The sequence below is a fragment of the Manis javanica genome, chromosome 11 (assembly GCF_040802235.1).
Source record: "Manis javanica isolate MJ-LG chromosome 11, MJ_LKY, whole genome shotgun sequence".
Classification (NCBI taxonomy): Eukaryota; Metazoa; Chordata; class Mammalia; order Pholidota; family Manidae; genus Manis; species Manis javanica.
The window spans coordinates 101,055,253-101,067,363 of record NC_133166.1 but is presented as its reverse complement, the minus strand read 5'-3'; the positions used below and the strand labels follow the sequence as shown (position 1 = coordinate 101,067,363).

At 38.3% G+C, this 12,111-nt stretch overlaps 1 protein-coding gene across 2 annotated transcripts; it reads left to right on the top strand.

The window, feature by feature from the left end:
* Positions 1-469: 469 nt before the first annotated feature.
* On the top strand, positions 470-11,505 carry C4BPB (complement component 4 binding protein beta). 2 transcript variants are annotated; one of them, XM_017644610.3, is made up of 6 exons: positions 470-906; positions 1,454-1,624; positions 2,907-3,083; positions 9,288-9,381; positions 10,327-10,441; positions 11,318-11,505. In XM_017644610.3, exons 1-6 carry the CDS (start codon positions 849-851, stop codon positions 11,459-11,461), a joined length of 759 nt encoding a protein of 252 aa, XP_017500099.3. In that variant the 5' UTR covers positions 470-848; the 3' UTR covers positions 11,462-11,505. The 2 variants fall into 2 exon arrangements, with proteins under 2 accessions (XP_017500099.3, XP_017500098.3); XM_017644609.3 differs by having other exon boundaries at positions 471-906; positions 1,451-1,624.
* The last annotated feature ends 606 nt before the right edge of the window (positions 11,506-12,111 follow it).

The window sequence follows — 12,111 nt, the reverse complement described above, 5'->3', positions numbered from 1 at the left end:
GGTGTTTCGGGGGATGGAGAGGAGTAGTGCATCTCCATGTCAATAGGTAATTACAAGGGCAATCAAGGGCTTAGCTGGACAGGAGAGGCTGGGTGGGGATTTTTTCTTCTGCAGCCTGGTCGCAGAGAGACACGGGAGAGCAGAAGTGGACGGCTTATAAGAAATAAACGGGGTTCTCCCACTTTATTTCTCCCTTTGACTATTTTCCGTTTCAAAGGTATTTGCCCTGGGATTTTCCCCCGGAGTTACAGATGCCATAAATCTGGAAGGTCAGAGACAAGTAAAAAAAATACTTGACCTTTCACTCTTCCATCTGCTTACAGCCTTAGGACACCTGGGACCTGAGAAAGGGGGAGGACGAAACACCCACAGCTGGGCTTCATTTGGGAAAGCACCAGGGATTGGTAACTCCCTCCTCCACCCCCAGTGCTGGATAGAGTTGCAGAAGGTGGACTGCGCACACTGGCAAATATTGACAGAAGAGAAGGTCACGGCAAGACCATTTGGCCCACGTCTGCTGTGGATGGATAAGTCTGCAGGTCAAACGGGCTGGTCAACTGGATTTGCGTGAACAGAACCTCGGCAATTTCTATAACTGAGTCTTAACCCTGGCAGCTCTTTTGCCACCTCTATGTGTTTTTGTGAAGTCCCTCCTTCTACCAACTTGCTTACAGCTGTTCTTATTCCCTGTGGTGGGATTTTTTTTCTTTCTTTCCAGGGAAGGGGAATCAATACAACCCCATCTCTAGGAGACAGGTGGTTGGTCTGATCTTAAGCGAGGACAGAAGATCTGTTTCCGTCCAAACCAGGTGTCCGGGTTAATTCCAGCCTGGGTCAAGCATCACAAGATGTTTTTTCAGTTTGTGTGCTGTTTCATGGTTGTGTGGTTGATTCCTGCCTCAGATGGTGCGTATGCTTTTCTTAAACTCAGTTTACAAGGCACTTGATACCAATTTGTGAATTATGAGGCATTCTGCCTAGGGTTTTAATGATGTTAGATTAACAAAATGTATTTCCTTTATTGAAAAATCTAAAATTACTTGGCCTGATGCTTTGTTTTTAAGAAGGGCTTAATTTAATTTAATAATGATTCTGCCCTTTGAAGTGGGTGGTTACCTGCTCACTTTCCCCATCTGTTCTGGGGAAAGAAAAAAAAAATCAACTTCAAAATTTTGAGAGGTCTTAACTGTTTAAAAACTCCAGGACTGTTATTTGGAAAGGGGATTGTTTCTTTAGAAGTGGGTAACTTATGGCTGAATTTGAGTGAAATTCTTGTTGTCCTTTTGAAAACAAAACTTTTGGAATCCTTGGGAAGAGAGGGATGTGGATATATGAACATGGAAGATTATACGGAATCAGAATCAGTAATCCAGCAAGAACACATTAGCAATGGACAGTCCTCACAACAGCACACGATGTGCCAAGTGATCTGTTTTCTTTCTCCTTCCAGCAGAGAGCTGTACAGCACTTCCCCCAGTGGACAATAGCATTTTTTTTGCAAAGGAGGTGGAAGGACAAATCCTGGGGACTTACCTTTGTATCAGGGGCTTCCACCTGGTAGGAGAGAAAACCCTTTTCTGCAATGCCTCCAAGCAGTGGAATGCCTCCACCCCCACCTGCCACTGTAAGTTTGATGTCTGCTGCTTTGTGCATCTTGTCATCCTACTGTATTCTTTCACATCCTACCTCCAGTGGGCCACATTAAAACTTCCTAAGTAATTCTCAACTTCTAGGAATCCATTTTAAAGCACCCTTGTGGTGAAACTTCTCTTAGAAGGTACGTGGTCAGCTCTTGAATACTTGAATGAATAGACTCAGTCACCCCTAAGAGGAGAGAATTTCTTCCATACATTACAACTAATTTTTTGGGACTGCAATTTTGTTTAATATCATACTGCTTTAAAATGTTTATATTATAGAACATTTTAAACATCACCAAAAGACAGAAGAGTCGAATGAACTCCCATATTTATCCCCCGGCTTCAACAATTATCAACACACGGCTAATCCTTTTTCATCTAGACTCCTGCTTTGTGTTATTATTGTTTTGAAGTAAACATGTCATATCATTTGGTTGCATCCATCACGTCACTTTTGAACTGGGAAACATGTTCTCAATTTACAAATGTGCTCTGATTTAAGTGATTGGCTCAAGTTCGCAAAACTCATTAGTGGTATATATAGAAATGCAGAGTAGTTAATCCATATTCTCTTTATTATTTCTATTTTTAGGTATAGCTGGGTGAGTTCTCCCTTAATACCTAGAGAAAAGCACACCAATGTGTTCATCCTTTATTCATACAACCAAATTCACATTCCTCTGCATTCTCTTCTGTTTTTCCACCTGGGAGAAACAAAACGAAGAAAAAATGATGAGTAATGTGGATGTGAGGCTGGCTGACAGGGAAGGAAGCACTTGCTCAAACAGAGGCTCAAGAATTTTGAGCAACGCTTAGTGTAACAGGATGATGAGCAGGCTCTTGGTAATTTCCAGCTTCACGCTTAGTACCTTTAGTAAGTTCAAGTGCCAGTTGTCCTTCCTGTGCAAGCCCAAGACCTTTTCTGCCACATTTAGACCAACCCAGACTCATCCTGCAGCGATCTGGTTTGGCATCATGTCCAGGTCCCTATTAAAAAGTATAGTTTTACACTGATATTGTAATATCTTGGTATGGTAGCTGGAGGTAACTACACTTAACTGTGGTAAGCATTTAGTACTGTATATAATTATCGAATCACTGTGTTGTACATCTGGAACCAATATAATACTGTATATCAACTATATTCCAATTTTTAAAAATTTAGCTCTAATTTCTACTTACTCAGTGAAGCCTAAGGAGGTCCAGCCTTCACGGCAGTGAGCTTCAGCCTTGCACTTTCAGCTCACGTCCTGTTTTCTTCTGCAGTGGGCCACTGTCCTGACCCTGTGCTGGTGAATGGTGAGTTCAGTTCCTCGGGGCCTGTGAACGTGAGGGACAAAATCACGTTTAAGTGCAATGAGCACTACCTCCTCAAGGGCAGCAATTGGAGCCAGTGTCTAGAGAACCACACCTGGGTGCCTCCCTTTCCCGTCTGCAAAAGCAGTAAGTGTCAGAGAAACCTGCACATGTTCCTGAAGTACTGATCAGCGGACACCCTAGGCGCCCGCCACATCCCTGCCATGCTTTCCTCTTTTTTGCGTGGGGGAAGGGCTGAGCATCCAGCAGGCAGCTGAGGAGCAGGGGGTGCTCCCAGAGCCGAGCCTCAACTCACTGACACTTTCCAATGAAATGAACAGCATCCAGACAACGAGCGGCACCTTTGTCTTTTCTCAAGTAGGATCCCATCCTACTAGATCCAGCACAGGGTTGGTTTGAGGCACCTTTTTATTTCAACATAGTGACTTAAAGTTTTTATTTGAAAAATACACAAAAATGGGAAAAAAGGGACCATACTTCATCCACTGAAAAATTATATAAAATAAGAGTTGAAAGTACCTCCTTCTATCACTGTAATTCACAGCTCTCAGAAGTAATTAGTAATCACCCACAGTGTTCACTTCATAACTTTATGTTCTGCAGACATTTTAAATAAACATGTAACTACACATATAGTACCTACAAAAAATGGGACTTTGTCACACATATTTTTAAATTGCTTTTTTTCATATAACACCATACATGGGATTGTTGTGCATACCAGTCTGTACAGCTCTATATCCTGCAAGTGGATATGTCACAATTTGCCCCACATCTGTCGTATTGATGAACATTTATTTTACTTCTGTACATTTGCTGTTATAAGCAATGCTGAAATGAATGTTATCATACATATGTATACACATATATTTTTTTATGTCTGTGCTATTATTTCTATAGTATAGATTCCTAGGATGTTTGGTGTGTCATAGGATATAATTATCTGCAAAATACACTTAAAAGATCCAAGGAATTCTTCTAAAAAGCTTAATTCCTGGACACAAAGTAAATATTGAAAAATCAATAATTTTACTTCCTAATAATTATTAGATGAATATTGAAATGTAAAAATAATTCCTTTCATAAGATCTATATGAAAATTCACTGAAGGACCTAAGATTGAATTAAAGAAAAGATATGCCGTGATCCTGGCTGGGCAAGCTTGGTATTGCAATGCAATCCTAATCAAAATTTCAAATTGAGAAATCCGAAACAAAAGAATTAATTTCACAATCTCATTTGGAAGGGTACATACATCTCTAACACTGCAAATTTATTTATTTAAAGACTTTATTTTTTTAAGATAAATTTTAGGTTTATAATAAAACTGAGAGGAAGGTACAGAGATTTCCCATATGCTCCTTACCTCCACACACATGCATAGCCTCTCCTGTTACCAACGTCACTCACCAGCATAGTACATTTTTTACCAAGGATGAACCAACATTGACACATCATAGTCACCCACAGTCCATAGTTTATTCTTGGTGTTGTACATTCAATGGTTTTGGACTTATGTATGATGAGATGTATCCATTATTTTAGTATCATACAGAGTATTTTCACTGTTCTAAAAATCATAAAAATCCTATGCTCTACTTATTCATCTCTCTACTTGCCTCAGCCCCTCTCAGCCACTGATCTTTTACTGCTTCCATAGTTTTACCTTTTCTAGAATGTCCTATAGTTGGAATCACACAGCATGTACCTTCTCAGATTGACTTCTTTCTCTTGTAATACTGATTTAAGGTTCCTCCATGTCTTTTCATGGCTTGATAGCTCAATCCTTTTTATTGTTGAATAATATTCCATTTCTGGATGTACCACAGTTTATTGATCCATTGATCCTCTGAAGGACATCTTGGTTGTTTCCAAATTTTGGCAATTATAAATAAAGCTGCTCTGGATATTGTATGCAGGTTTTTGTGTGGACATGAGTTTTCAACTCCTTTGAGCAAATACCAAAGAGTGCAAATGCTGGATCATATGGTAAGAGTATATTTAGTTTTATAAGAAACTACCAAACTGTCTTCCAAAGGGACTATACCCACCAGCATTCCCACCAGCAATGTATGACAGCTCATGTTCCTCCACATCCTTGTCAGCATTTAGTGTTGTCAGTGTTCAGATTTTGGCCATTCTTAATAGATGTGTAGTGGAATCTCATTGTTGTTTTAATTTGCATTTCCCTGATAACACAATGTAGAGAACCTTTTTATATGTTTATTTGCCATCTGTTTATCTTCTTTGGTAAGATGTTCACTTAGGTCTTCTAAGCAGGTTGTTTTTCTTATTGTTGAGTTTTGGGTTCTTTGTATATTTTAGATAATAGTCCTTCAGAAGATGTGTCTTTTGCAAATATTTTCTCCCAGTCTATGGTTTGACTTCTAATTCTCTTGATATATCTTTCACAGCACAGAATTTTAAATTTTAATGAGTTACAGCCGGTTGTTTCTTTCATGGGTTGTGTCTTTAGTGTTATATCTAAAAAGGCATTACTATATACAAGGTAATCTAGGTTTTCTCCTATGTCAGATTCTAGGGTTTTTATAGTTTTTTCTTCAACATTTATGTTGATGGTCCATTTTGAGTTGATTATTGTGAAGGGTGAAGGGTGTGTGGTCTGTGTCTAGGTTCACTTTGCATGTGGTTGTCTGGTTGTTCCAGCACTATTTGTTGAAAAGACTGTTGCCTTTGTTCTTTTGTCAAAGATCAGTTGACTATATTTATGTGGGTCTATTTCTGGGCTCATTGGTCAATTTATCTATTCTTTCACAAGTACCATGTTGTCCTGGTTCCTATAGCTTTATAGTGACCCTTAAAATCAGATGGATTTAGTCCTTTAAAATTTTTTTCTCCTTTAATATTGTGTTGGCTTTTCTGGGTCTTTTTCCTCTCCATATAAACTTTTTTTTGTTGATATCCATAAAATAACTTGCTGGGATTTTGACTGGGACTGCATTGAAGATCTAATATAGATCAAATTGAGAAGAGCTAATATCTTGACAATATTGAATCTTCCTATCCCTGAACATGGAATACTTCTCCATTTATTTAGTTCTGCTTTGATCTCATTCATCAGAGTTTTACCATTTTCCTCATATAGATATTGTATACATTTTTTTAGATATACACCTGAATAGTTTTTCTTGGGTGCTAATGTAAATGGTACTGTATTTTTAATTTCAAATTCTTGTTCATTTTGGGTACACAGGAGAGCAATTGACTTCTGTATATTAACTTTGTATCTTGCAACCTTGTTATAATTGCATATTATTTCAGGAGTTTATTCACAACCCTTTGGATTTTGTACATAGACAATCAGGTCATCTGCAAACAAAGTCAATTTTATGTCTTCCTCCCCAATCTGTGTGCCTTTTATTTATCTTTGTTGCCCTATTGCACTAGGAAGAAGTTTCAATACTGAGATTCAAAAGAATGTGCAGAGGGAAGATCCTGATAATTTATTTTTTGGGAAATGATGAATAATGTATATATTTGTCTGTATCAAAGACAAGGAAACATTTTATCAGATAGTAAAATGTTCCACAAAGTTACTATAGTGAAATAGCGTTAAAGTGGCAAACTATTCTTGCTATAATTAATATACCACTAAAACAGTCAAGAACTGACATAGAAAAATAATTAAAAATTTATTTTAAATTAGTGGGAAAAGTCAGTATTTAATGGTAGAGGGATAATTATTTACAAAAAAAAGAGTTAGAACTCTACTCACACCATATTAAAAATAAATTCCAAATGGATTTAAATATGTAATCATAAAAGACAAAATTACTAAATTATTAAAGAAAATATGAGAGAATATGTTTACTATCTTGGAATGGGGAAAGTCTCCCTAAGCAGTAACCAAACCTGAATTCAAGGTAATGGACAGATGTAACTAAATTTTAAACATCAAAACTTCTATAAAAAAGCATATCATAAGAACTGAAAGATAGTAATAGGCTTGACGAAAATATTTGCAACATATTTGATGGCTGAAGGATCAATATTTCTAATATACAAAGACCCCCTAATATTGATTTAAGGTTCCTCCTCCCTAAACTTAAGAAGGAATAGATAACCCAATAGAAAAATGTCATATTTTAAGGATAGGTAATTCCAAAATTAGCCCCAAATAGCATTTATATTCCTCAAATTTATGAAAGAAAATAGAATGTTACTAGTAACTACAGAAATGGATATTTTAAACATAGATACAGATTTTTTGCTGATCAGATTAGAAAAAATTTTTAAAAATTGATTTCATCTATAACCATTCAGGCTATGAGGGCCTAGCCATTTACATGAATGAAAGAAAGTGATATCACTGTTTGGATGTATTTTGGCAATAGCTGTTAAAATATAATAGGCAATTTAAAAGCACAAGCTAGATCGATTTTTATTTAGGAAGTTCCGGGCTACTTAAAACAGACATACTACATACAGTTAAATTATAAGCATATATCATTTACATCATTAGCTTGACACAGGTTTAAAGTATTTATTCCTTACAGATCTTTTCTAATTTACTTTCCTTGAATTCACAAGTTTATAATCTGAGCTCTGAAATGCAGGATCTCTTTTGATGTTCATTCATCGCGTAATTCTAGGGGAAGCTCCTGAGGTCCCTGAATAAAGCAGATTCTTTTCTGTTTGGATACAAGATCGTATCATCTCCTTCAGTTCAAAACTGTGCTCTGAAAAATCACCAGGAAAGCCCTATCTAAACTGGAGTTTCTTGATCCACTCACGGAACTTCTTTTTCCTTTCTTCTCTACAACTTTTGTACTCAGTTTTTGACCTTTAAGAAATTATTAACTGTTGGAGTAATACATCTCTGTTGTAGAAAAATACAGAAAATAAAAAGAAAAGAACATTTCATTCCCCACAAGCCTACCGTCCAGGGATAACGGAGTACTTTGTTGGAGTATATAATTTTCAGACTTCGTTTCTGTTGACATATATTTGTGGATGACTGTGTTTTGCAAGAACAGTATATCACACATGATCTTGTATGGCTTTACTGTTTGTAGTCAACTATTTGTTTTGAAGACCTTTATGTTTCAATAAATATGTACCTACATTATTCTTAATTTAGCCTTTAATCTTCATCAGCAGGGTTAGCCTCATTTAATCTCAGTGCTGAAAGGGACCTTAGAGATAATGTTATTCAACCTGTTCATTTACAGGTTAGGAAGGAAGCCTAGGAGGATGAAATGGCTTCTTTAGTGCCACGTGGTACATAGCAGAGCCACACAAAGCTCACAACATTTAACACCTTATCCAGTTCTCTTTCCACAACTGACAGACTCACCCTCTTTCCTCCCAGCTCTGTCTTCCTTTCTTTCTGAAACTCTTGTCAATTGAAATCAACAAGGCCACTGCATAAAGACAGAGTTTATTTAATGTCAAACTGTGGATCATGTCCTGGGAGGTTGGAAAGCTGAGTGACTGCTCTGTGACCCTTTGTTTGGAGACAGTGTATATGCAGTCGACAGCAGGGATCTGTGCAGGGAAGAGGGTACATTAATCAATACATCAAAGCAATGATCAAAGCAGTGTGTCAAGCGTATGTTTGGTTAGTGTCTTAAAAGAACTGACTGTATGTTCTGGTGCTGTCTATGTGTGAGAGGAGGCAAGGGTTAGAGTTGTTATTTATCCTCTTAAAGAATTCTGTTAAGGACGTGAGAACTAGATTTCCATTCAGTTCTGTCTTCTTCGATCATTCAAGGCTGTTTCTTTTCTCAGCCGTGGGTGAGGGGCTGCAGTTATCTTGCTGATACAGATCAGAGAGGCTGTGTGGTGTCTTCATAGCACAAGCGTAGTTGTCCTGGCCGACTGAGGGCCTCTACAGCTTAGCTTGCAGAGAGCTCTCCTTTCCTGTGGGACCACCATGGGGGACCATAAAAATTTCATTCTATTTCAGTCTCACACTGCATGATTCTCTTCCACTGGGGCTGTCAACCTCCATTTGAGTCACACCATGTATCAGGGAGTTACTTCTCCTCTCTCTGCTTACAGTCTTATTTTCTTTTGTACACTGACAATTAGCATCTCTATGACTTCAGCTTCCTTTCTTCAAACTCCTGCCAATCAGAAAGAACTCTCAGATCATTAATAACTCAGAGGATGAGCTGGGCGAGCTGGTGTTTCCCATGGACAAATATGAGTTTGACCAGAAGGAAATGAATGGAAAATGTGTCTCCAAATCCCCTTGGGCCGCTGTGAAGACAGCAGGTGCTGGTATAGACACTTGCACATAAGAGGCGCTGTTCACTGAGCATAACCGGATTTCACAGCTGTCGATACTATCCCCCTACCTCCCAGGAGACTGTGGGCCTCCTGAGAACCCAGCTCATGGCTATTTTGAAGGAAGAGATTTCAACTCAGGATCTACCATTACTTATTACTGTGAAGAGAGGTAAGTGTAAGCAGCCTTTCAAATAGATCTTGCCCATTGACTAATATCGTTGCTTGGGCGAATGACCCGGTCTGTCTTAACCTCATCCCCCGATTTCCTACTGCTCTGGGAGGCTGAGCTCATTCTGATTTGGAGATCTGCTTTAGCCCATTGCCTGCTCCCCCCAGTCCCTAGAGGACAGACCAATCTTACTATTTATCCTTCTTAAACTGTCACCATCTCTTCCCAGTAATTAAGACAAGATAAAAATACTAAAAATGTATGTTCCTGAAGAACCTCAGAACCAAAAACGTGAAGAAATACAGAATATATGGAAGTGCAGAAATGGGATGACTCAGAGTCAAGATCTTTAAAACATCCCGATTAAAGCCTAACCTTCGTTTAGACCGCCTGGTCACCCACTTTACAGATCTCCTAGCCTGTTCTTTCCTTTGCCACAATTGTAGTAATTGAGCATCATGTGGCCTTGCTGGCATTTTGATCTCACTATATGCTTCCAACGGACTTTGCAGTCAAGTCTCATGTTTTTCAGATGAAAAGCTGCAGCTCCTTCACTGATATTTATTTGAGGGTTGTCTCTAGCTTTCTATTCCTTTTTAATGCATAGATGACAGATGCTTTTTTTAAAAGTTATTTTATGATGACGTGCATCCTCACCGTCCTTGCCCAAACACTGTGTGTAAACACACATACTCTGAATTTCTCACTTATCTGTTCTGTGGGTTGGCTCCTCGCCTGGGTCCTCTCCATGTCCCCAGAGGTGGTTTTCCTTGATTACTTCATTGTAATACTGACATAGCTTGGACACACAGTAAGGCTCTGGGGCAGGGAGATGGAGCCTATTACAGTATGAAATACTGAAATACAACAACACAAAACCAGCCTTAGTTGCCCCGTTCAGAAGGTGAAAAGGCTAAGTGTGTTGCCATTCTAATTTCTGCTCAGGTACCGCTTAGTGGGTGCACAGGACCGCCAGTGCGTGGATGGAGAGTGGGACAGTGGACTTCCAGTCTGTGAGTCTATTCAAGAAGCTCCACAGACTGAGTTTGAGAAGGCACTTGTAAGTAGTAGGCTGTGGTCTGTCTTGTTCACAGCCTGTATCTCCAGGGCCTGGCATTGCTCCTGCCACATGCTTGGGAAATATCTCTTCAATATGGCATGTTTTTGAATGGGTTGGCCTTGGCCTGATGGTAGAACAGGGTTCATAAACCATGAACTCACATTTCATATGTGGAAGCTCCCATTCACCACCAGCATCATGAATATCTCATGAGACCCTGTTGGTAGGAGTTGTCTTGTGCTTTATAGACCAAGGTATGTACTTTAGAGTTGGAAGTATTGCTTTGAAAAGTCTCTAAAATTCTTCTAGACACCAAAAACACTGAACAGACAATTTTACATTGAGACTTCTCTTTAGTTTATATTTATTACTGGGGAAATAGTATATTTAAATGTAAATAATTCATTATATTAAAGACCTAGATTCATGGTTAAGCTATTCCTGGTATCTGAGTCGTCATTCAGGTACCTAAGCCTTGCTCACTGGCTTCAGGGTACAGTTGACCCTTGAACAAGTTTGAACTGCACAGGTCCACTTAGATGCAGGTTTTTTCAATAAACATATTGGAAATTTTTTTTTGAGATTTACAACAGGATGAAAAAACTCTCAGACAAAGAATGTAGCCTAGAAATAAAAAAAAAAAGTTACGTATGCCATGAATGCATAAAATATATGTAGCCTGTTCTATTTTATCATTTAGTACCATAAAATCAACAGTAGGCTATTAGTAAAGTTTGGGAGGAGTGAAAAGTTATATGTGACTTTTCAACTGCAAGGGAGTTAGTGCCCCTAATACCCACATTGTTCTAGGGTCAACTATAAAAAGCTGGGTCTCAGTTCTTAAGTTGTAACTTAAACATTTTTTTCTTTTTTCAGCTTGCCTTTCAGGAAAGCAAGGAACTTTGCCAAGCTATAGAGATCTTTATGCAAAGATTAAAGGAAAATGGTTTAACAATGGAGAAACTAAAATATTTCCTGGGAATGAAGAAAGCTGAGTTGGAGGAAAAAATGTTGCCCTGACATGGTCTGAGCAGACCGGAAATAAAAATACACCTATGAGTAAATTTTCCTCTTGGTTCTGAAATTGGTTTCAGATTTTTATCTCATTGGACTGAAATGCAACTTCACAATAACCAACTGCAGTTATACATATAAAAAATGCATGATGTGTGTGTGTGTGTGTGTGACTCAGGATGTGGAAAGACCAAGTGTGGTGGTGGTTTCTTTGAAACCAGAATTAGTGACACATTAATGGGGAGTCTGTAAAGAGAATGGGGAGCTCACATCACAGCTAAGTGTGTCCATCATATTTAATGAGACACTATGAGAAGGCAAAAATTTGCCTCAAAGTAACCAAAACTTTCAAGGCAAAAAATTAACCTCTCATTTTGGGAAAATAAGTTCAGAACAGTTATATGCTTAAAATGACCTATTGAGACAAAAATAGAATTAGAACCCAAACTCTCAACTGGGTCTCCCCTACATCCTGTTTATGAAACCAGGTTTCAAATCTTCTGCAGTAATATTGCTTACTGCCTTTTAGGTGAAACCCAGTAAATTTGAGATGGTGCAACCCAAGAGAATAAATTTTCTTCTCCTTTTTTAGAAGGCAGAAGAGACAAGAATCTTAAGGTTTTCCTGTCAAGGTGTCATACTGAGCTAATACAACA